General features: G+C 43.0%; 1 protein-coding gene across 4 annotated transcripts in view; it reads right to left on the reverse strand.

Moving 5' to 3' along the window:
• Positions 1-25,784, reverse strand: part of MAP9 (microtubule associated protein 9) — a 185,079-nt gene that overhangs the window by 138,074 nt on the left and 21,221 nt on the right. For all 4 annotated transcript variants that reach the window (XM_078676972.1, XM_078676968.1, XM_078676970.1 and 1 more), the window contains one exon: positions 16,455-16,636. In XM_078676972.1, coding sequence (XP_078533098.1) covers positions 16,455-16,532 — 78 coding nt within the window. In that variant the 5' untranslated portion in view covers positions 16,533-16,636. The remainder of the gene's footprint in view (positions 1-16,454; positions 16,637-25,784) is intronic.

Consider the following 25,784-nt stretch of genomic DNA (forward strand, 5'->3'; position numbering starts at 1 on the left):
TAACGTCATTTGCATAAGCACCCGCAGATGAACTCTGCCAACGAGGGAACACAATCCCTCAATTGAAGAGCAATTCATTAAACCACCTTTGCCATGTGACTACGGCAAAAGCAAAGCTGCAACTATATAATATATATAAAGCGGAGACTGACATAAATCAACTATTTACGTACAATGAAATCTCATGAAAAAATACACCTGGTCTATCTAGACAAAATTAATAACATCAGTATGTTACACACACACACACAAACACACACAAAACACTCACTGCAAGCACACAAGCACAGAGAGGGAGTTATTGAAAACAGAGATTGGCATTATGCAATTTTCAGGTATTTCCAGATTGTACAAAGAATAAAGTGGGGCACTGAAAGACTGTTGGGTCTGATTCACAAATGGCCTCTGCACTCGTGGCGGAGGCCTTCCTGTCTTGTGGGAGTCTTCACACTCGGGTCGAATCTCCGCAATGTGAATTCTTATCGCAGAGATTTAGCCCCGAGTGCGGAGACTCCCCTACGAGTGCAGAGGCATTTTGTGAATCAGGCCCTATATTTTATCAAAAAATAATGGAGGCAGTGCGAAGGTTGGCACTAACAAGAATGGTGGCTCACTGCTGAAACTCCTGCAAAACTTGTTTTCTGTTGGCCACATGCCCAACAATGTAGGGGGATAGAAAACAATGGCGTCCTGGCTCAGTTATTTCACAGAAAGTGTCTGGTTGTCTCTGTGAACTTTGACGGCAATGCAGGGCTCAGGATCTGATCTTTCATCGGCCCACATACCTGTTGTGATGCAGGCTGCAATTTGATTCGCTCCTCTGGGCTGGAACAGCAGATTCAACATCTCCTGCACCTGAATACACATCATCATAGATGTAGAGGTGTGCATCTCAGAATTTGGATATAGCCAAGGTACGAAGAAGCAGGGCTGATGGAGGAGGGTGGACATACCTGGGTACTCATTGCCTCACATATGCCAGGAAGAAGTATTCAGTCTGGACAGAGACGTCCTCTGAGCCACTTACCAGGCAGGATGGAGGGACCCAATACAACCAAGAGTTCAGTGGCAGTGACGTGGGATCATGATTCCGGTGCTACTTGAGAAATAGAAAGAACAAACCACACTGCTGCCGGGGAGATCCATGGTCATGGAAATGGGAATGGTAAATAAAAAGCTCCCTATTAACTAACTGTCAGTCCACATTAAGTATGAATCTGTAAATAAAAAAATAAAGGATAAGAAACAAATTAACTACTTTTTTACCCCGTCTTACTATGCATCTGGCGCAATGTAAAGTTTCACAAGTGATAGTCCTAATAATAATTATAATCTATGCGCCATACAGTTTTCTCATAATCAAACATTGTGACAAGTTGGAAGCCTGAGATTGTAATACAGTATTGCTTGTTACAAAGTGTAAGAAAGTAGGATCTGCATTTATGGTAACCCACACTTTTTGCCTGGTGCTATGCTGTTTCTGACTAGTCTGACAGGGATATTGCTAATCAGGACCCCAGCCTCTCTGCTTTCTCCCCTAAATTGATACGGCAAATACTTAGATACACCCCATATTGGATACTGGGGTACCCTTAGCAGTCCCTAGTATATAAGGTACCCAGGGCATAGGTACCCCAGAGGTCCCCCAAAGGCAGAAGCATGTATTATGCCACCTATGGTAGACCATTCAAACTATCACTACAGGCCCGCTATTGCAGCCTGTGTAAGTTGGGGCTAACCTCACTCACGAAAGATATAGGTTTCCTTTATCTAGGGTCACTACACTTAAAACCTATTAGTCACCCCTACAGCAGGTCTTTACAATCCTGAAGGCAGGGTGCTTGGTTCTAAGTGTGAGGATGCACCTGCATGAGCAGGACACCCCCACAGCCTTCGGAGTCCATTCTCCCTGGTTGTGAGGCAGCCATATGACTTATAGAGGGGCACTGCATCATTACGCGATGACCATCTTGAAACTGGCTGTAACGAACACTGCCATGTTTGGTATCAAACATGTTGGAATCATAACCCCTACCCATAAACAGTGTGGGAGGTATGATTCCAAGCACAGTGAAGGCCCTATGTGAGGCCCTCAGTGCTCTTGATACTAGTCTTCTAGACCCGGACAGCACAACATGGCTGCTCCCAGAAACACGATTCTGTCCTCCAGCTGCCAAGCCAAGCTCGAGCAGGGGAAGGCAGAACAATAGGTATCCTGTCACAGGGAGGTGTGACCAACTCCCAGACAGGGTTTACTGTATTGGGGCCGGGTGGGAGCGCTTGCCAGCACCACTCAGTCTGCTTGAATAGTCCAATTCAAACCAGCTCAGGGAGCCGTTAGCTCCTGCTCTGGCATGAAACTGGACAAAGGACATGAGAGTACCCTCCCCACTGTCCAAACCCTCCCCTGGGAGGGAACCCTGAATTGTCCCAACACTTTCCTTAGGGTACTTAAGGGCTTACCTGAGGGTGGGTCCCTAGATTCGTTGTGGGACACGATTCAACTCAGACACCTCTTCATCTTTGACTGTCTGGGCACTCTGGACTTCGCTGCACTTCACTGTGGGCATCAAGGCAGCAACCGGGAAGACTCCTACTGCTCCTGATCTCTTCGCCCTGCTCGTCTACTGCAACATCCATGCCTGTGCTCCATACAGGAAACCTTCCAAGGCCCGTGGGCATCCAAGACACCTGAAGGAATCTTCCTTGAAGTGAAGGAGTCACTTCCCTGCATTTGCAGGCACCGCAGCTAAGCTGACCGGTCTGCTGATCATGGGCTTCCACGGACTCCGAAAGGCTCAGCAATATAGGTGGTGGTTCCCCTCATCCCTCGAGGACTGCCCTATCTTCTCACCAAATTTGAGGCCAGTATCCCTTATAGGAGCCACAGGAACCAAACCTGTGTGCACTCTGTTGACTTGCCGTTGCAAAGGCTTGTTGAATTCCTTCCATCAATATCTTCGGACTCCCAAGTAGCAGCCCCGACATCAAGTATCTCCAGTGATCAGAATCTTAGAACACACGCATTGCTTGCACCGTGGGCCTGCTTCTTTGATAAGTTGCTCGAGGTCTTCTCGAAACTCCAGTGCCTCCGGCCTGTGGGTCCTGTTGAGGGTCACATTTGAATTCTTTGGGCTCCACTGATTGCTGGGGCCTGCTCTGACTCCCCTGCTTGTGGTGAGTGTCCTGGATCTTGCTGGTTCTAACATTGCAACCTCTTCAAAGTCCTTGTTGGTTGCAGTTACCAAGTCTTGTTGGTGCTCCCTCCGAACACTGACCCCTCAACTCTCGACATGACGTGGGACAGCTCACGTATGGCTCCGGGGCTTCCACAGCGTCACCTGGTCCATACAGCAGCAGTTTCAAGGTCACCATCAGTACTCCTGCAGCACCAGACATCGGTGGCATTCTTCTTCCGTGCCTCACGGTCACTCCTGAGTGACATTGACTCTGTCTCCTCTGCTTGCAATTTCTTCACATCTTGAATCCACCTTCGGGTTCGACCGGACTCTTTCACCTTCTCCAGCAGTGGCATTTTCCTGAAGTATCCCACTGAGTTAGACAACGGTTTCCGACGCCACTTTACACCTATGCACCTGGCTTCCCTGGTGCAGATAACCTGATTCCAGGGGTATCCACAGGTGGGGTGGCTCTCCAACTTCTTGTCTTCCACAGGGTTTCTTCAGGGTCCACTGGGAAGGGTCCTCTTCCTTTAAAATTGCAACCGCGACTTACACGTTGATTTGTACGGAGAAGGCAGTCGAGTTCCTACACTGCACACGACCTCCGTGGGGCTCCTAGATACTCACCTTGGGAAGTTCCTTGAGTCCCCTGCACTTCTACGTCCTCTGATTATTGTCTTGACTCGAGACGTGGTTCACATACCACTATTTCAGTATATGTTTTGGTCTCCCCCCGAGGACCATTGTGTATTCTGTGCTACTTACATGTTTCCATTGCAAAGTATTGTGTGCATTGTGTATATCTCTGGCTAGGAGATATATGTATGTGTTAGTGAGTGTCTTATAATAAATACTTATTTTTATGAATACACAGAGTGGTTCTTTTTCTCATACTCTATACCAATAACATATGTTCTGGTCATACAAGCTGCTTTACACTCTTTCTGGTCTAAGCCTGAAGGCTGCTCTCCACAGCTACCATTTAGGGAGCTTTCTAAGTTTGACTAAGACCACTAAAATCACCATAAGGTTTGTCTGTATCAGTGCAAGTTGTCCACTTCTATAAGTGTACAACATATACTGAGTCAGCCTCTCACACAAAGGCTATTACTTTACAACCATTTTATATTTTGGGATTAGGCACTGTTTACTCACCCTCCCAGCACTATCCAACCAATTTTCTTTTTTAACCACAAGCTTACTATCAGCTTGTAGGGTGACTTTAAATACTCACAACCTTGGACAACAAAAGGGCAGAGAAGTATGTTAAAAAGTCATTGACCAAGACACAATGTCTCCTGGTTACACAGACCACAATTGGGCTGGCACTGTATTATAGGCCCTGTCCAGATTTATAATTAAGATTTATTTCAAGCACATTTTGGTAAAGTGGTAAAGCCAGGATTATAATTTAAGTCTAGTCATGTTGTCTGCCCATCCCAGTGACCTGTCCACCTTGTTAGGGATCCTACCAAGGTATTTTTATAGCACTCACTACTTCTATTGTCTTATTTGTAATCTCTCCTCGAATAGTTTCAAGTAACAGGAAAAATGCAGAAATTCGTTTTGATACATTTTCTTAGGTCCTGGGGCTGGGGCAGTAAGTGGTTACTAGGCAGTATCAGCTTTTAAAACAATTTTAGTCCATTTGGACGATGAAATTATTAATTTTGTAAACTTATCTCTCACCAATTGCCAATAGCATGTAGACATGGCTTACCTCAGAAGGAGGTAAAGAGGTTGTAACCTCTATACAGCACATTAATCAAACTAGATAAACTCAATATCAAGCCAAGTTACATCTTTAATAAGGGCCTGATTTATACGAGAGCAGTGTTTACCAAACAGTGGGTCTGGTCGTGAGCAGATTTTTGGTAGGTCATGAGTGTCCAAGCAATATATAAAGATGCTTAAAAATTCTGTATTTATCTTGTTACATTTGCGGTGCTTCAATGAAAGAGATCAAATGTCAAGCTATGTCTTCTTCTGACATATCGCTGCTTTTGTTTTTTTAACATGGGGGCTAGTTGGCTGGCCTCCTGATCTGAAGCCTCAGGGAAATAACAGGCTTCCAACCCCTACACCTGGACCCTGTCATCTCGGAGTCAACCCTGATGAGTGGTGCCTGAGAAGTGGGCTTGTGGTGATTGCCAGTGGAACAGCCGCATCTCTCTCTGAGCGGCGCATTCCCAAGCAAAGTCGACTAATCATCCCTGTGGCGTGGATTGGAAATGTCAGAAAAGACTAGCATCGCCACCGCCTCCATATCTTGGGACTGGTGCATCATTCGGTGGTACATCCACAGTACATCGCTTTTCTCCGCCCCACGTTCCTCACATCCCTTATCAACGGCACACTCAACGACAATGCAGAAAATCTACATCGCAGCTTCACTGTTCACTATTTCTGCTGCCTCACCTGGGCTGAGCCTCCAATCCTCTACACTGGCCTTCATATTGCAAGCCCGGCCGACTGAATCCTCGACGTCGACGCATCAGGACCTCGTACCACAGCCTCGCTGCATCTCGGAACCAATGCATCGCCTCGGCTGTGCGACGCATCTTTGACGCAGATCCACTTAATTTTCTGCAACCAGGAGTTAATGTACTTTTGTTCAGCAGACCTAACTAAGACCATGTTGCCAGCCCGCGCTCTCTCATGGGTGGCCTGCCCATGTGACTTTGTACCGGTCCGGCACGACCAGATATCCCTAATATTGATTTGTGCTTTTTGGCACTAAGTTTCACTATAAACTGTAAAAAACACAATATTTCTGGTTCTACTAATCAGATTTATGTTGTTTTGGAATTGTTTAATTTATTAAATGAAGTTCTATTTTTCTAACCTGGTGTGAAATTCTTTTTGTGTGGGGTTTTCACTGTTTTACTGATTTAAGTGTTGCATAAATACTTTACAACTTGCCTCTAGGTTTAAAGCCTGATTGCTTTGTGCCAAGCTCCCAGTGGGTGAGCAGAGGTTAATGCAGGGTTTGCCTGCCTTCTACCCGGACTAGGTTTGACTAGGGCTCATACCCCAGTCAACCAACAACCCAATTCCAAACTATGGGCCTCATTATGATGTCGGGTGGAAAGCCATCCGACAGCTCTTTGGAGGTTTTCCGCCTGACATCAGAGATTTCCAGTAAACTGCCATATTACAAGACTGGCGGTCGAAGGGAAGCCCAAGGGGGAATACAGCTGCGCTTCAGATGGGCTCAAGGACCCGTTGGGCAGAGGGCGGATCATAACCCCCAGAATGCAATGAAAAAATTGATGTTTCCAACAGCTGATAGGGAGGTTGCAACCTAATGTGGCAGGTGGAACCGCCAACTAATACTCTGGCGGATTCCATCCCGCTATGGTGTAGGTCGGACGTCGTCAGACAGATATCGTAATGGGCCTCTATGTGCAATTTTTTTTTATCAGTAAAAGGATAGGTCCATGCAAATTTAGTGCTAATTCAATGGAAAATTGGCTGTCTGTAAGTCACAGTGCACTACCACACGATGCTTTAGAGACATTAAACAATAGCCCGTCTCATGTCCATTAAAACTAGGTGGGTCGCAATTGATTGTCATACTAAAAAGTGAGTTGTGGTTCTGAAAAGTTTAGAAACCACTGAAGTAGGGGGTGATGGAATTAAAACCCCAAAAATGTTCTTGACAACTTATGATCCCCTTGCTCCTCAAACATTCATTCTGATGTGTCTGTGTGCACAAAGCTTCTCCATGTGTGCAAATTGTCCCCTTGTGTACAAAGAGTATCCATGTATACAGGGAATCCACAAGTACAAAAAAATCACTGAGTGCACAAATAGTCTCCTCGTTCACAAACAACCTGCACACATGCAAATTGTCCTGCGAAGTGATGATGGAAAGATAGCTAACATGTCCATGCCTTGAAGGCTTATTATGCTTCTCATTCTTTAGTTCTCAAACCCAGTCGCAAAAAAAACCATTCAAATATACAATATTTTACATTAGTGCCTAATATGACCTCTTTCTAGTGAGGCACCTCTTCTTTTGCCTAGCTAGTACCTAGTTCCCTGCCCTTTTTGGGTTTAATGTGAAAATACTACATATGCCTTTGGGAGAGTAAATGTGTTTTAATGGACTGTGAATGATGTGAGCTAAATAAGGATTTTGCAGGCCTCGAAAAGTATTATAAGTATTAATAGACCTGTAGGTCTAGTGACTTAAATATTCTACTCGACCTAATTAAAATGCTCTTGACCCATAAACTGGCTTCAAATTATGTAAACCTGGGTAAATATTTTAATTCATTGACCCGCCATTTTCTCCTTAAGCACATAAGAGAGCACCTTCAAATACACGAGTTCAGCATGTCTGCAGTACAAAAAACACTTTTGTTTGAATTAATAGACTAAACATTTGCTGCATATGTAACACAAAGCTTGCCACATATAATATACACCTGACCGCTGACTGGCCTCTTAATTCATTAACCACGATGTCATCAGGGCGGGGCAGGAATGTTTCTCAAATCATGTTTAACAAGCATTGGCAATGCAATAGATCTCACATTACTGATAGTTTGAGGTATTGGAGTTGCAAATAATAATGCAACGCCAATAGCTCATTCTTTCAGCAATGCGAGACCGAGTGCATTAGAAATGCTTGCGTAGTGAGCCAGGAACCAGCATTGTATGTCTCAGTGCAGTATCGCAAGCTGCTCCTAGATGTCCCTAGTGAGCAAGGCACCAGCACTGCATGTCTAGGTGCAGTAGCGCAAGCAGCTCCTAGATGTCCCTAGTGAGCAAGGCAGCAGCACTGCATGTCTGGGTGCATTACCACAAGCTGCTCCTAGAGGTCCCTATTGAACATGACACCAGCACTGCATGTCTCGGTGCAGTGCCGCAAACTGCTCCAAGAGGTCCCTTGTGAGCAAGTCACCAGCACTGCATGTCCAGGTGCAAAACGGCAAGCAGCTCCTAGAGGTCCCTAGTGAGCATCATAAACTACCTAAGCGAAACAGTACACAGCTGCTTGAAATATGAGCAATTATATGTTTAAAGTCATAAGGCAGGGATGACATCAATGGGCAGCTGACGATCCATTATAACAAAACAAGCACCCCCATGTTCAGGTAAACGAAAAAGCACTTCCGCCATTATCCTATCTGACGTGGCCGTGCTGCTTAAATTTAAAAAAGCGTTGTGAGAGAGAGAGAGAGCGTGCCCTGCGTGCAACAGCAGGCAGAAGAAAGCCAATTAAGAAAATAGTGCTCCCAGGCTCTAAATAAAGCATACGTGTAACAACTAGGCCTGGGCGGTAAATTCCGTTCCGCAAGCGGAATTTGGGTAATTTTGTGTTCCGTGGTATTTTTTGCTTGTTCGTGCTATCAAAAAGCGTGTTTGCGAGATATTCCCCCCCGAGCATGCAAGCAGCGTTCGCATACAGGAAAAAAGCATCACGAACGGGCGGAACAAGCAATTGCACGTGTACGCAGAACTCTGCGTGCTTGCAGAGATTTTTTACCATTTCACAGAGCTTTGCGTAGCGCGACTACGCAAATTCAGCCCACGCCTAGTAACAACCAAAGTAAAAGGGTCCATGGGACCTCTTTTGGTCACATATTGTACAGCACCCTGCAGAAGATGTGGTAAATCCACCCTACCTATAATGCATTGCATGCAAGACAGTACTACGAATACATTCAAATAGCTATGTCCATATATACAATTTGTAGCTTTGAAATGAGACAAAAGAATTATTAAGTTAATTTCGGATTAGGTTGTACTCTATGTGGAGCTGATGAAGGGAACTTTATAGATGGGTCTCATATAAATGTGAGATGTTCTAGTGAGTGAATTAACCACTGCCAGCCTAGCTTAGGACCAAGTGTGTGTCCTGCCTGAAGCCTTTAAAGAAAATAGGGCTATATGTAGGTAAATAGGTTTTACCGATTCGGTATTTTAGAATCGGTAAATCCTATGTAGGCTATTATTCGGTAAAAATGACCGAATCGTTAAGATTTTACCGATTCGGTAATTGTCATTCATTCCTATGGGCCCATAGGAATGAATGTCAATTACCGAATCGGTAAATACCGATTCGGTAAAATAGGGAAATATTCAAGGGTGGCAGGGTGTCACTTTGACACCCTGTTGCACCCCTGAATAGTGCTGGTGTGCACATGAGGCATACATACATGCCCTAAGGGCATGTATGTCTGTCACATGGCACAGGTGTAAATGCACACATTTGCATTTACACAGGAATTCCTTATTTACCACCAACCAATACTTGGTGGTAATTAAAACCTAGGGAGTAACAAAACATGTAACAGGGGGCGACCTCATAGGAGATAACAAGAAGCGACAAGGCGGAACTAAGGAGGGACTACTCAGCCTATTGACCAATGAAAACCCACCATTTACACCAGCTTTATGCCCGTATCCTGATTACAGCAGGTCTCGAAGAGAAAGCGCAAGTGCTGCCTAGGCGAAACCTAAAAACTCGCACTTTTAATAAATACAAACCTGAAGCATGAAGTGGTAGCACACTTATTCGCAATCAGCAGATTATCTGTTGAAATGGCCACAACATTTCCCACTGACATGTAATTTTATTGATAAAACTATATAGTGCATAATGTTTGGAAATTGAGTTCTGCAAATATTTGTCATTCGCACATTACCGAGTAAAGTGTTTCTATTTATTTTGCTCCTATTTAAATATTTGTTTCTATCACCCTTCTGAATTTTAAAAAATGTTTTTTCGTAATTCCTGACATTTTTTAAATACTTGTACTAGTCATGTACATGCTGTTTAAATGTTGTTTGATAGAAAAGAAACATCTGACATCTTACAGCCTTTTGTTTCACTGTGATTATCAGACAGCTCACTTGACAGAAACCTCTAACTGTAATAAGAGAAACAAGTAAACACCATTTTGCAGGATAAGATAAGAAACAATTAGCAAAAAGAGAAACTGACATTTGACCTCTGTCCTTGAAAAGAGGGGAATGTATCAAGATAAAAACAAGATGTAAAGGCATTGTTATTGTTCATTCACTTTCTGAATGAACAGAACACCTGTTCCTTCCAGCTTAAGTTGACTCACCAGAACAGACTAGTAGGTGCTAAAAATAGCTTGAACTGATAAAATCTGACTCACCATAGCTAATGGGAGAGTAGATTTTTTGACGATTGATTTCTGCATTTATAGGTTTGTCCTAGAAGTATACAGCAGTCCTAGGATTAGGAACAAATTGAGGACCTGATGTACCTCACTTTGCTCCAATTTTCTCCATGTTTGCGTATATATCTCACACACCCACCCTTCCACAGGAATGCAAAGGTCCTTGTGGAAGCATAGCTGCTATGAGGCAGAAGCTCATAAGTGCATAGGGGTTCCACATTTACTTTCAGTCTAGTGCTTCTCGTAGGACCTACTTGCGACAGTAGGAGAAGATCACAGAACTCCAGCTAATGCCTCCTTGGACTCCTCTGTGAATTGTGTTCACTTTAATCTGTGCTTGTGGAGGATTCTGTCATTAACTGTATATTACATGTTCTACCATCTTAGGTGCTTTGGTGCTAAGCTTAAACAAGGTGTTGGGTCCTCAATCATTGGTGCTGCCCAAGTGGTTAACTAAGAAATCCCAGGACATGTACATTAGAGAATGAAATAAATGTTGCCAAAACGTGTGACCCAGGCTAATTGCAGCAGCAGGTCAAAGTTCTGTAAAGTTGTGATAACGGAGTCTTTGCTATCATTATACAATAGTGAAGTGAAAGGGTCAAATATTCATGCATGTGAAACACAGAATAAGAGACTGCTCGTTTTGACTTCCCTCTTGCACTGCACCTTTCACCAGCCAAACTAGTTAGGTCACGCAGGCATCTTGGCACAGATTATTCTCTTCAATAAGCTTGTGAATAGTTCTTTGAGAAGTAGGTATGGTCTATATGAAAGAGATTTCATCCAGGTGAATATAAATATGGCTTGGTTAGTATGTTCAGCCCACGTCCAAAGTATGATGATAATGAAAACTAAACCTTGTATCACCTGAGTTCAAACTAGATCATATCCTATCATCCTATCAGATCCTATCATAATGGATGGCGAAATTCAGACATTCTCCCTAAGCGCACCCACAAGTGGTGCAGTCTTGGCAGAAGGTGACGTTAAAGACTATGAAAGTCATTTAGTCTAGAATTACGGCTCACCAGGCTGCCATGTCAGCATAGGCCACAGTCTCTGCTCCCGTGGCAGAGGGCTGTCCACCATAATATAAGATACCCCACACCTGGAGGTGTCAACATTGCCTTATGTGCATCTGCTAGTGTGGCAGCAGTTACACAGAAGGAAGAGACGTTTAAAGAGCAGACGCCATGTTGTTTTGAAGCACTATACATACTTTACTGTTTTTCAGAAATAAATCCCAAAAGTGGGGCTTTGTTTCTAAAAATAACAAATAAAAGATAAAAAACGAATGGCTCAGAGGTTCGGGGAGTTGTCTGCATTTGGAGTAAGTTATATTGTATCCTGTATGGGACCACTAGGCTTTCCCTCATGGTCCTGACCAGGAAAAATGTATGTCTGGAGAACCACGCTATATATATTAGACATATATTTAACACCCGCCCTGTGGCAGATGGCTTCTAAATCAAAGGCTTCCAATGGCAGAGCTAACTGAGGCTTCTCACACCTCTAAATGATGCAGGGGAAGTACGGATTTGGCTGGATGGGAGCCCAATGTGATTATTGTCAGGACCACCTCTCCGTGAAATGCAAAATAAGATCATAAGTGGCAGAGAATGCAGGAGGTACAGCACAGCTATCATGAGAACAAGAGAGTTTGCAGCAGCACAGCAATGGAAAATACTTCTCGAGGAGAACAGCACAGACTGCAAGAGCGCACAAGGTCATTAGGAGGTAATCAAAGGCTTCAGGGACACAGGAGATCCAAAGCAAAGATGGCCTGGGCATTGCACAGGTTTTAGGAGCAGAGAAACAGAAGAGACTTCTGGAAGAAAACAGCATAGACTATAGTAGCACATAAAACATTGCAGAAACACAAAGCAGACTGCAAGAGAACGGCACAGGCTGCAAGAAAACAGCAGACAACAAGAGCACAGCAGAGGCTGCTGGAGTGTGGCACATATGGTAGGGACCTGCATACAACTGAAAAGCGTGATTCAAACTGCAGGAACCCAGCCTGGAAGAGATTTCATGAGGAGCACTGCCAATAATCAAGCCACATTCTGCAGAAGCAAATAAAAGGAAGACAGGACAGGAAGAGCTCAACACTTCAAGGCATCAGTACCATTGCAGCAGTGAAGGACAGGGACAGAAGACAGCAGGCAGTCTCTCTTTGTAAGCACCACAACAATATCATCAATTTTTGCCATCTCTCCCCCTAACCTTTTCCTATGTGTCCCCTTTTAATCTTCTTGACCTCTTTTGCCCTGTATACTCGATGTCCTTGGTTTGCTCCCTCTTTACTTCTTTTTCATCTGATTTGGATCTCACTAAAGGCAACTTCAGCTGTCTGCCGGGGTTCATCTTATATCAAAAAAGCACTGCGAGAGCCAGTACCTTTGCCTTATAACTGGAAGTGTTTGGATGCAATCATCCATTCACCCATTCATGCACTGAACCACTTATAACCCTTATACTATGTCACATCCTTGCACTAATGCCTCTACCCTTTGACTAATTCTTGCGTATACCGACCAGCTAAGCAAGCATCTCGTGGGCCCTTCCGCCATCCATTCATTCCCATCAATTATATACACCAAGACATTTGTGGTGTTAGAACGGCAGCAGTTTATTCACATCATACGTTAGTACACACTTGTCATGAAGGCATTGGTCATCAACATGCTCATTTTGGCTCATCTCGGATTACAATGTAAGCCTTCTCATAACAGGTTACACAGTATACACCCTATACTTTATTCCATCTTAATGATCATTATTTGTCTAATCCTGCAATGCATCAACCTTACAGTCGTTATGTCACTTCCAGGTTGTCATAAATTGCTTCCAACTGCTGTGACAGTCCTATTTCTGTCACTTGGTAGAGCGGGTCCCAGATTCGAGGCTTCAACTTGCTACTGAATGTGAGGCGTTCGTGGCCCTGTGTCCATGCCTGGGCTGCAAGTGCTGTGTCCGCCCTGCACTGACCATTTTACCCTATGCCTCAAGTACCCCTGCCGTAAGGCATCCCAAGGACCTTGCCTGGGCATTTGTCTCCAGAGTCCCTGCCGTTAGGCATCACAAGGACCTTGTTCGGGCAACTGCACTTGTCTCAAGCGTTCCTGCCATTAAGATAGCCCAAGGACCATGTTCAGGCAATTGGCCTTTTATGTCCTTATGTGAATACTTATTGTTAAACCTTGTGACTTCCTGCCCCCTCGTCTCACTGCAGCTGTGACGCCTGCATTCTCTGGTGTGGGTGGGATCAATTTCTTCTGGTGACAAAGCTGGGGACTGCTTGTCGCCTTTAAGGCCACACTTGTGACCACGCCCTTCCCCCTTGATTGGGTCCTTTGAACCCAAACTGCCCTGGTCAGTCGCTGACCCTTTCCCTTTTTCGGCGCACTCTGGCGCCCTGCTTCTGCCGCGCCCTCTGTCTGCTGCCTAAGGGGGGAAGGAAGGGGGGAGGTTAGCCGCCTTCCCCCTAGGTTTGGCTCTGCCTCCCAGTCGGCGATAAACCCCTCCCCACCCCAGCAGTGCGAGAATCTCGCAGCCCTCCGCCGTTCATTCATTCATTCTATTCAAATATATACCCCAAGACCTATGTGGCGTTAGAACGGCTGCAGTTCATTCACATCATAAGTTAGTACACACTTGTCATGATGACATTGTGGTCATCAACATGCTCATTTTGGCTTATTTTGGATTACAACTTAAGCCAATGCATAACAGGTTTTACAGTATACCTCCTATACTTTATTCCATCTTAATGACCATAATTTGTCTAATCCTGCAATGCATCAACCTTACAGTCATGATGTCTTTTCCAGGTTGTCATAAATTGCTTACAACTGCTGAGACAGCTCTACTTCTGTCACTTGGTACAATGGGCCATGGCGTCAAGGCGTCATCTGATACTGCAGCCAAAACATTGATTAGCTGCTTAGTGCTCTCATCTCTTGATTATTGCAATGGTTTATTCCTAAATGCTCAGGTCAGGGTAACGAATAAACTTCAGTCAGTCCAGAATGCAGCAGCGCGGCTGCTCTCTGGAATACCCAAGTTTTCACCTATATCCGATACCATCAAGAAATACCACTGGCTAACGATCCGTAATCGGATCAAATTTAAATCACTTTGCATAGTATACAAAGCACTGCATGACCAAGGCCCATACTTTTTTAAGGATCAGCTGACACCTTACAAACCGGCTAGACAGCTTCGATCGGCCACCCTGAACCAACTAGTGGTCCCTCGATCTAAAACAGTTTCTTGGGGTGATCGTCGCTTCTTAGTCGCAGTATCTAAATTGTGGAACACTTTGCCGCACTACATCACGAAGTCCCCTTCACTTCTGCAGTTTCGCAAAGAATTAAAGACATGGCTTTTTGACCAGTGATCAGTCAATTTTATTATGAGCCTCCTGGGAGAACTTGAGAATTATCTAGCGCTGAGACGCCTACGGGTATTCGTCCACGCTTAACAAGTTGCAAAAATAAATGAAATAAACTTGCTCCCGAATGTGTGGCATTTGTGGCCCTGTGTCCATGCCTGGGCTGCAAGTGCCGGGTCAGCCCCCACGCTGACCATTTTACCTTATGCCTCAAGTATCCCTGCGGTTAGGCATCCCAAAGGAAATAAATATTTCCTTTGTTCCCTTAGACTCTTTTAATCGTGCATTTGTCACCACCCTAATTTTCATAATCCCCCACATGCATTAATCTTAACGGCGGTAAGGATCAAAAGATCTCTGATACAGAGCCCACAGGCCTGTTAAGCATTGCAGCACCGGCCTGACAAGGAGTGCCCTATAATGAAGCATGACACCCTATTGGGTGTGTGAGAGCACTAAGATCTGACCATTCGGATCCCTTGGTGATTAATAAACAACATCCTCACTTCACCCACCAGAGACTATAGTTGAAAGCACACTTATTCATACACAACTGTCAGCAGCAGTCCTTTCACACGAATATATGATAATACAACGCTTACCTGTACCACGCATGGCTTTACCACGCGTATTTTACTACGCATGTGTCTTTACCACGCAGCATTTGAGCACGCAAGACTGTACTCCGCCATATTTACGTTACGATAACCAGCGTCAAAACACGTCTTTCAAAATAGAGATAGGACTTCTATTTTGACGTACACGCCACGTCGTTGTTGAGGTTCTTTCCTTTCTCTCAATTTGCACTGAATAGCGTTTTTTTTCTAAAGTTTTTTTTTTTTTTTATTCCGCTTTTTTTTTTAGGGGTGGAGACCCTCCCAACCCCCCCTTTTTATTGTCCCTTTCTCCTAATGATATACACGCAGGACGAAGCGAAGGAACGAAGACTGGAAGCAATGAAGCTTGCGTTGTAAAAACGTTCGTGGAATGCACCCGCGGTGAAAAGACATTTGCGTGGTAAGTGACTCGTTGTAAACGTAACGCGTGGTAATGCATTCGTGGTAAATGATGTTTCCCCTTTCACGCAGAGAATATTTTTTTACATCTTAAAGGTCAAGACTTTGCAACACATAAAATGTGCTCCTTCACACAATATAATTTGTCTCTGTCTGAGCACTGTCAATAACATCTTTGAATTACAAATTAACTGAATTGTCTTCCTTCTCCGAGACCTGTGTTCAAACCTGGGTTAGCATTACTACATCCTTGTTCTATTGCTTTCTCTGTTCCATCGCATTCTCCTCAAGCTGAGCTTCCTAACCACTCACAAATTTATGAATGATGGAACATATCACATTAGACCCCCTACATCCTTAGTTCAACAACTGCAGCACAGGCATCTCAATGGTGGAAAATGTGAGGAACCTCTGTAGGAAGACCCAGGGACTTATGCAATCGTAAATTAAAACTGACAACAAAACCATAATGTTGACTGCACTATGCTTGCATAAGTATAGGGGATGCTAGTGCATGTCATTGCTGTATTGTGTTACACAAGAGAAAACAGAGCAGATGAAGGTGTCCCATTAACATCTAGTGTCATTTGGCCATACATTTAATAAAAATGGACGAGATAAATCTGATGGAAAGCAACTATCCACTCAAACACAGATCATGAAAGACAAGGACATTCTAGTAAAACTACTATACCTGAAATGAGGTTCTTTTGGAGGTTTTTGGACTCTTGGTGTAGGCTAAGGTGGTGCCAATGTTTTCATCATCAGACATAATGCTGTGGGAAACTGAAAAGCCAATCCAGTAGCCACTGCCTTTGCAGATATGTTGTGCTTTGTTAAACGTAATTGTTGAAATGTGTTGTAGCAAAGTCAAGCCTGTTGTTGGGATCAAAACACAAAAAGTGATGTTAAGATACATCGAATTGGCGAAAAACAAAAGAAAACATGCAGACAGTAAAAGCATGTAATGAAATATTGAAAAGTATTAGAACCTGTCAACTGATATATATCAGAAACTAGTGAATTCCTGTTCTGTTCTTATAATAGTAATGTTATCACATTGGTCAATTTCTCTAGATATTAGTCTTGTCTTGCTGTTCAGTACGTATTACTTTTGGATTTTAAACTCCTTTATTGGCAAAGACATTAAAATGAAAAATAAAGACAGTGTGTCATCCTTCCTATTGGCATGTCTAATTTTCTTTCATTCTGTACAACATCTGAGTATGCTTGAGTCATTCATTTTGAGTTCCCTTGCTGAAATAACTTTTCCAACTCATCTACTGACCTGATATGTTGGTTTCTTATAAATTACTTCAGGAGAAATCACATGATATGGGGTCTACTGTCATCAAAATCATAGCAGTCAATTGCTGACTGTGGGTTTTATTCCAACATTCATGGGAAGACTTGGCGAATGGACACATTGACATCTATTACACACCTAATCATGAAACACATTTGACACCAAATGTAGCAGTTTCACTGGTATCCCAGTGTAGCATTATGCAGTTAATTACATTTCTATCTCATACATTTTCTTTTCTGTTGCATGGGACTGACACAACTTGAGGATTAGGTGGGCACTGTCCAAAGTGGAAACAATGGGTTTAGCAGGGAAAGTATTAAACACCTTATCGTTCTATGGTGCTACTGGAAAAGTTGCCAAGTGGAGGATCATGAGGTCTGGAACCAAGCCAGGTATTTTAGAATATTAGTATGAAACAAATTTGCAAACAAATAATCATTCTGTAATAAGTGGTTATCCTTACAAATTGTCATGCTTTGGTCATAGGAATTCCATGACTTATAGCAACCCACTAATGTCTCTTTGCAGTTCCTGCTATTTGCAGTTTAAATCTTGGAAACTATAACAATCTCATATTCTGAAAAACTCATAGATGGCCACAAAATCTTGAGTCGTTGACAACAACAATAGGTTTTTACTCATTTTATGGTACAAAGAAGGACCATGTATTTGCCATTACATGTGTTAGCTATTTAGTAAAACTCCAATTCATTGTTGACGTTAGATGTTAATAAATATTGAGGAACAGTGCTTTACCTTTTCCCTGCTGCCGCTCCTGGAGGCTAATCTGAATTTGCCTGCCAGCAGCTACCCAGCAAAAGCTTAGCTTTAATGAGGTGTGAAAACTGATCCCAGAGCATAACAATGGCTTTAGGTCTGGTGATAGGATGGACTGAGTGTGTGGCAATTGATTCCTATCAGCCCAGGAAGTACAGCTGGGTTGGTCCCTGCAATTTCATTAACTTGAAAATGACAGACGTGAAGTATAAGGTTAGACCTGAAGAAGAGGAAGTGTTAGCCCCCAAGACCCACACTAGCAGTGATGGCACCAAACACACTGGGAGGGAAGGTACCCCCAGAACTGGTTTGGAGTGGACACATGGAAGGGGACTGCTCATTTCCCTGGCTACACCTCTGACTCCGGGTGAACACACGAGCTCTGCATAAGAAAACAAATGTTTCCCCATCATGGATTTTAGGAGCTAGGGGCACCGTGGGATTGCATGCAGTAAGGCAAACAGGAACTGTTAAAAACATGGGTATGGTTGCCCCCAGGAAATGTTTCCCCGTCGGTTAGTGAGTGTTCAGGAGTCACCACCACTCACTGGCTAATACCAAGCATAAATGTGTTATCCCAAAGCATCCTCCTCAGAACACTTTCTTAACTTGTTGAAAATCAGAGGAGGGTTTGACCTGCTGACTGTGACCTAGGAGGAGCCCTGAAAGACTACACTTGCTACGTCTTGTACCCTGGACAAAGAGGAGGACTACAATGTTCAGTTGGCTCACCTCCTTTGTGGCTCCAGGGACAAAACAATCTGTAAGAGGCCTTTTTCCTGAAGTGACCAGCACCACCTGGACCTGGACTGGATTTTGCCATTGGCCTCTGTTGGGGCGAGTCCTATTTCCTATATTCTGTTTTTCGGGTCCAGAGATCCTGAAAAATGACCCAGAGGAGCTGATCCAGAAACCCTGGTGCGGACTTACAAAATACGTACGTTTTGGTGCTAATTGTACCTAAAAAAATCATATCTCTGCTTCACCATCATTAGATTATTGTTGATTTAGTGTCATTTTGTTTATTAAACTTTACTCTTTTTCATTGTGTTTGGGATTCTTATTTTTGGAATGTTTACTTTGTAACTGTTTTGGCGCTGCACAAATACTTTATGTCTAGCACTAAGATAAGTCTGTCTGCTCTGTGCTGTGACTACCAAAGGGTTAAGCTCAGGCTAATTTTGTGACTTTGCGTTTTACCATTACATGTTAGTGCAGTTCTTCCTTGAGGTGGGTGACTACCAACCCCAAACAATCACTTTCTTACAGGTGACAGGCCTACAAATATACACAGTTCAGTCACTATTAGACCTGTCATTCTTAGGGTGGTCTTCCCCCAAACCTTTTGCCTGCATACCTCCTCTTTTTGAAGTATCTATTTGTAAGCCTTAGGAATTTGAGCACTTTCCCACTGATAAAGGGGTGTGCTTCTCCACAAATCATGGTGTATACCCAATTGACACATTTTGTTTACTTGTAAGTCCCTTGTAAAGTGGTATCCCATATACCCAGGGCCTATAACCTCAATGCCACTAGTAGGCCTGCAGCACTGTTTGTGACACCCACACAAGTAGCCATTCAAAGCTGTCTCAAGTCTGCCACTGCAAGGTCTGTATGTGCAGTTTACTGGCACTTCGATTTGCAATTTAAAACCACTTGCCAAGCCTTAAAATCCCCTTTTATTACACCTAAGTCACCCCTAACGTAGGCCCAAGGTAGCCCTAAAGGCAGGGTGCTGTGTAAGTAAAAGGTAGGGCATGCACTTTTAATGTTTCATATGCCCTGGAAGAGACAGAAATCCAAATTCGTTTTTCACTACTGTGAGGCCTCCTCCTCTCATAGGCAAGCATTGGGAATTCCTTAAAGCACTTTAAGCTATAATACCTGATTAGAAAGGAGTAGCTGCATCTTGTTTCATATCTTTGAAATGGTAATGATAAATCCTCTATATTGGTAAGTTGGATTTAACATTGCTATTTTAGAAATGGCACTTTTAGAAAGTTGATATTTATCTGCTCTTACTGCACTGTGTGCCTTGCAGACTGTCTCCAATACACGTCTGGAGTGAGTGACAATTACACTTTGTGGATTCCTTCTAGACATCCACAATTGCAGGAAGGGTGGATGTGACTGAGAACTCATTTGCATTCTGATAGCTCTTCTTGGGCAGGAAGAGAAAGGAGAGCCGTCACTTACACCTCAATAGGCAGTGCCTGTTGCCCATATAAAAGGCTAATTACCCCCTACTGATAGTCTGGAGCCAGGGCTGGGAGGAAAGGGGGACCTGTGCACTTCAAGGGCCTTCTTTGAAGTCACCCCCACTTCAAAAGCACAACTGGGTATAAGTACTGAGCTTCTGACCCCTACCAAGACAGTACACTACTCAAACTCCTGCCAGGAGGAAAGATTGCTGTGTTACAAGGATTGGCACTCTGCTTGACTGACCGTTCTCAAGGAACTGCACTCTGCTTTGCTGAGCTGCCCTGCTGCTTGCTGATCTCTGCTGCCTTGCTGAGGACAAGGACTGGACCCCATCTCACTTGAATCCAGAGGGACTCCAAGGGCTTGCTGGCTTGCTCCCTGTTCTGAAGACTACGCCCATTAAATACTTTCTACAATCCTGCTGCTGCTGGACTTTGCCATCTGTGAGTCCTTCCTTGCCTGAGGTGCCAATCTAGTCCTGGGACTCAGAAGAGGCTCTGCAGCTGTTGTTGCTTCAAAATCGACGCAGTGATTACTTTCTGTTGATCGGAACCAACACATTGTCCTTTGACGCAGACTCAGGAGCTGATCGACAACATCGCCTCAACAGACAGGATGGCTAGACTACGAAGTGCCTGCATCGTAAAGGAGTTTAATGTAGAAGCCTTCATCGACTGCGTGGATCAGCACTGAAGCTTCACCTCCATCCACAGGATCATCAATAATGCAGTGCCTCCTAAATTTCTCGCATCAAGTCTTTGACGTAAAAACGTGCTCCATCCAAGGTACTTTGTGAGTGGGACTTGTCTGAGTCCTGTAGCCAGCCTGCCCTCCATCGCAGTCAACCAAAACTTTGAATTTACCCCGGTCTAGTACAACCTCAAATAGCCCCTTAGAGCTAATGACTTTTAAGCACTATTTTTGAGTTATTCTTTAAAAATTCATAACTCCGGTTCAACTTAATAGATTTTTCTAGTTTTGGTTTTTAGTCTTCTCATAAAAAATATTCTCTAATTTTCTAAACCTGTGCAGAGTATTTTTGTGATGTTTTCATTGTGTTATTCTGTGTGTGTGTGTTACATAAATACTTTAGACATTCCTCTTTAGATATGCCAAGCTACCAGAGGGTGAGCACAGGTTATCTTTTAGTGTGCATCTAGCTTAACCTGACTAGGATTGTGGTCCCTACTTGGACAGGGTGCACACCTCCGCCAACTAGAGGCCCAATTTCTAACAGTCACATTTTGCAATCCAGACTTGAGGGATTCCTTGCTAATTTAACTGAACATGCTTTATGGTGAGCCCTAGTTGGGGTTAAGGGGAAGATCACAACACCTTACAAGAGGAAATATCAAAGTTGCACTGCCACACATTCCTAAGCCCGCGAGAAATGGAAACATGGCTTAAAGATATTTTTATGACTAATTTACAGTAGGGAAGATGCTGTAATCTGATAGAGAAAGTGTTCAGCAATTCATTCTTAAGCCCATTCAGTTAAACTACCTATATAAACTGTATAATAGCCCAGTTCAATAATATGAAATTGATCTGGTTTGTGACGTACCCACATAGTGATGTCATTTAAACCCATGTTATGGGTAGGAAGCTGGATTGATGTGTCGAATACAGTGCTACATTTGCATAATTTGGAGTATAGAATGGCCACTTGTATACTGGGACCTTTGCCTAAAAGTAAAAAGGGCCTCCATTTTAACGTTCATACAAATGATTCTACTACTGGCGAGGCACAGGTATAGCTTTGAAACAGAAGAGCACAGAAGTACCACTGAATATAGCTGTGTGAATGGGCTCAACGGATATTGATACTTTCTGGCACATCTTGTACTGGCCATGCTTAACTATGCTGAATACTGCTGATACTACGCTGAAAGCTGTCTTTATAAAGTCAGTTGAATTTCAGCTCACAGCAACAAGTTAGGATGGTGCTCTTTTAATAAATTCCAGTAAACAAAATTGAAAAATGTGATATAATATTTGTGGAAAAACTCTAATCAATTTCATTTATGATGTCTAGAAAGTAAACTTTTGGTCACAGGTAAATAAAAACCCAACAAAATCCTATTCGATTGAAATCAAAATGTGTAACTGCTCAAACTAGAAAGGTATTTGGTAGGATCCTTGGGCGTGATCAAACTGCACTCGCTGAGCTCCTTTATACTGTGCCAGAGAGAGCACTTATACTTTATAGACAATACCACAAAGTGTGCAAACATCTTCTCTAAAGTGTCACTCTTCCAATCCTACCAACCTCAAGGATAACATGCTTCAGATAGTGGTAAAACAGTTCTATTCTATTCACTGATTTTATATAGCGCATGGCTACTCAATGGGCTTCCCCCGCTGTCAGTGCTAGTTATAGTACAGAGAGTGGCATCAATGGTAAATAGCATAAGGAAAAAGGGTTTTTTTTAGATTTTTTCTAAAACTCAGGTCCTTAATGCCCCATCTCAGACCAATAGGTAAAGCATTACAGAGTTTGGGGCTAAGATATGTGATGGAACAACCGCCACTTCTGGTTCGCTTGACTGTGGAGACAACTCAGTGAGATTCAACCTTAGTTGCTCAGATACAAAAAAACATATTTTTCCTTTCGGGTGGGAAGATTTGCCAAGCTTTAGAGCAACACAAAAGTCCTAACCTAGCTGCCCCAAAGGGCTATGCCAGACAGAGAGTAGAACTACACTGAGCCTGCCTCAACCAGTGTTAGTCCAGGACAACACCACTTTAGTATGCCATTTTGGACCATTATGTCAGATTCACAAAGCTTTTTGTGCACATGAATTCAATTTAGGTGGCAAAAGATTACATTTGCTGATTCAGTTCACACATCCTGGTTCAAAGAAAAATATTTCTGGATTTATAGGCCAGCAAATTCAGCCCAAGAGAACAAATGTTCTGCCAAAGTGTCAGAATTTCTGCAGTTGGAAATTTAGGCTCATAAGTGGTAACAGGGATGTGCTAGGGCACAGACTGGGGGATTTGTGAAATCAGTGAATACCCAAACAGTTACAGTTCTTTTGCAATGCGTAAATCTTCCCAGTAATATTTGACATCTGATTTACATACCTAAATTTTAGTCTAGAGTAAATGGATAAATTGGGTGTGAAATTACCAACTCACCAGATATTCCAGAGATTATTAAACGTTCTTGAATATGGTTTCCAAGTGAAAAAATTAGAACAAAAACAGGTATGATTGATTTGAACCTTGCGGGCATGGCCTGATGCTGACCAAATCACCCCAAGTCCATAGAGCACTGAGTCATCTTTAGCACTGACCTAAAAATAATATCCTGGAATGTGGCCGGTATAAGAATAGTCCAGAAAAACTACAATACCTGCAAACACTAGAAGCCAATATGATTTGTCTCCAAGAGACCTGGTGTGATGTGAAATTTTTTGCGGGTAAGGATTACTATTGGCAAGATGGTAGAGCCACTTCCTCTAGGAGAGGCCATGCTAAGGGTGGAATAGCTTGTTTGTTGTCTAACAAGATACAATGGAATTTTGTTCATTATTTAGATCCTAGTAACTTCTTTCAAGCAATAACACTGCGCAATGTCACTAATGACAACCCATGTAAACAAATTATAGTGATAAATGTTTATATTCCCCCAGAAACATGTTATAATGTAGGCCTAAAGAAGGTTTTCTCTTATATAAAGAAAATACTTGATTCTGAATCTTTTCCCCACATAATTTTAATAGGGGATTTTAATTGCAAAATCTCTAATTGGACTTTGGCGCTCTTTAGAAATACGCTTAAGGAAGAATCTTTACAGAGACCTCAAGCCATCTTTCCGGGCAATATAAAAACTAATAAGAGAGTGAAATTATTTCTGGAAGAATTGTCTAAAGTAGATGGTATCATAGTTAATGGAAGAATGACCTCTGATACACCGGCAAATTTTACTCACAAGTCCAATAATAGTGAATCCATCCTTGATTATATGGTAGTAGGAAGCTCTTCTTTTTCCATTCTGAAAGACCTGTCGGTCTCCAATACCGTATTTAGTGATCACAAGATATTTAGTATTACAGTAAATTTGAACCTACCGTTAAAGGACTCATGGTCATTAAATAGTGAGCTGGTAAGCTTTGGAGACAAATCTGGAAGATGCTATTGGAATTTCAGGGCTGTTAAGGGGTTGGCAAGTATTTTAGAGGCTACTGTGGAGAATCTGATTTATTGGAAGGGCTCTGAACTTATATGATTTGCTGATTTTATGACTAGAGTAACTTCCATGGCAAAAAAATCCTATCCTATAAGTAATATTAAAGCAGCTCCCAGTTGTCTTCGGAATCTCAATATCGAAATAAATAAATTAGTAAGGGAACAGTCTTTGATCTATTCTCCTGAAAGATACCATAGAATAGTCTTACTAAGAAGAAGGAGGAGCAGGGCGAAGGCCAAATTGAAACGTGAGAGTGAAGATTCTTTATGGGTTAAATTACGGGAAGCAGTTTGTATGGGTCTAGCTAGGACATTTTGGTCACTTATTGGGGAAGGTTGTGGATTAAGATCAAGACCACTACCAATCCCAATCGAAGAACACATTTGGGTTGGGTACATTGCGAACTTGTATGCTAGCAATGGTCTGGTGCATGAATATGCTAGAACGTATGTGGATAGCTCCCAATATGGACCTCCATCCGAAAAATACATTGAATTGGCTATTAAGGGCTTGCGATCCTCTGGAGCAATGGGTCCGGATGAGCTTCCCATCTCAGTTATAAAACAAAATAGTGAGATGTGGAGCAAAATTCTCTTCCCGGTTTTTAACGCATGTTTCACCCGTAAATTGGTCCTCCCTTCCTGGAAGGGGAGCATATTGGTTCCCCTTCATAAGAAGGGAAAACGGGATGCCCCAAACAATTACCGTCAAATTGCCCTCTTGGATGCCATAGGCAAGGTCTTTGCGAAATGTCTGCTCAAGTCGATTAATGATTGGGTGGTTAAGGAAAAAATCTTGCCCCTTGAGCAAACGGGTTTTAGGCAAAGGCATGGTACCATGGACAATTTGACGGCATTGCAGATCATAAGTGAAAAATATATCAAGGTTCGAGGAGGGAGAGTCTACGGAGCGTTCATAGATTTCTCCACAGCTTTTGACAAAGTAGATCGGTCTTTGCTGTGGAGGAAGCTATCGGACCTTGGTATGCCGTCCATTCTTTTGGATTTAGTTCAAGCTCTCCACTCTAACACCTGGTGCAGAATCTTGTTAGGTGGGGAAAGAGGACTGTCCAAAGTAATCCCTTCTGCTAATGAGTTGAAACAAGGCTGTTTACTGGCCCCTTTATTATTTTCCCTTTGTATATCTGATCTCCCTTATGTCTTGTCCACAAGTGAAGGAATTGCACTATCCTGGGGGGTTGACCAATTGTTTGTCTGTTATATGCAGACGATATATTAATTCTGGATTTAACTCCAAATGGATTAAATAAATCGCCTGCAAGCACTCTATGTATATGCTGAGGCACATTATTTGAAGATAAATGTATCAAAAAGTAAAGTAATGTGCATGACGGGAAGGAAAAAACCAAAATACGTGAGCTTTCCTTGGTCTGTAGGTGGACAAAGATTAGAAGTGGTAAAATCTTATGTCTTCCTCGGAAAAACTATTGTTGGTAATCTAAGTGAAAAGGCTCACATAGCAAATAACTCCCGAAAAGCAATTGTTCAAGGTAAAAGTTTATTCTCCCTCTACAACTCTAC

The sequence above is a fragment of the Lissotriton helveticus genome, chromosome 2_1 (assembly GCF_964261635.1).
Source record: "Lissotriton helveticus chromosome 2_1, aLisHel1.1, whole genome shotgun sequence".
Taxonomy (NCBI): domain Eukaryota; kingdom Metazoa; phylum Chordata; class Amphibia; order Caudata; family Salamandridae; genus Lissotriton; species Lissotriton helveticus.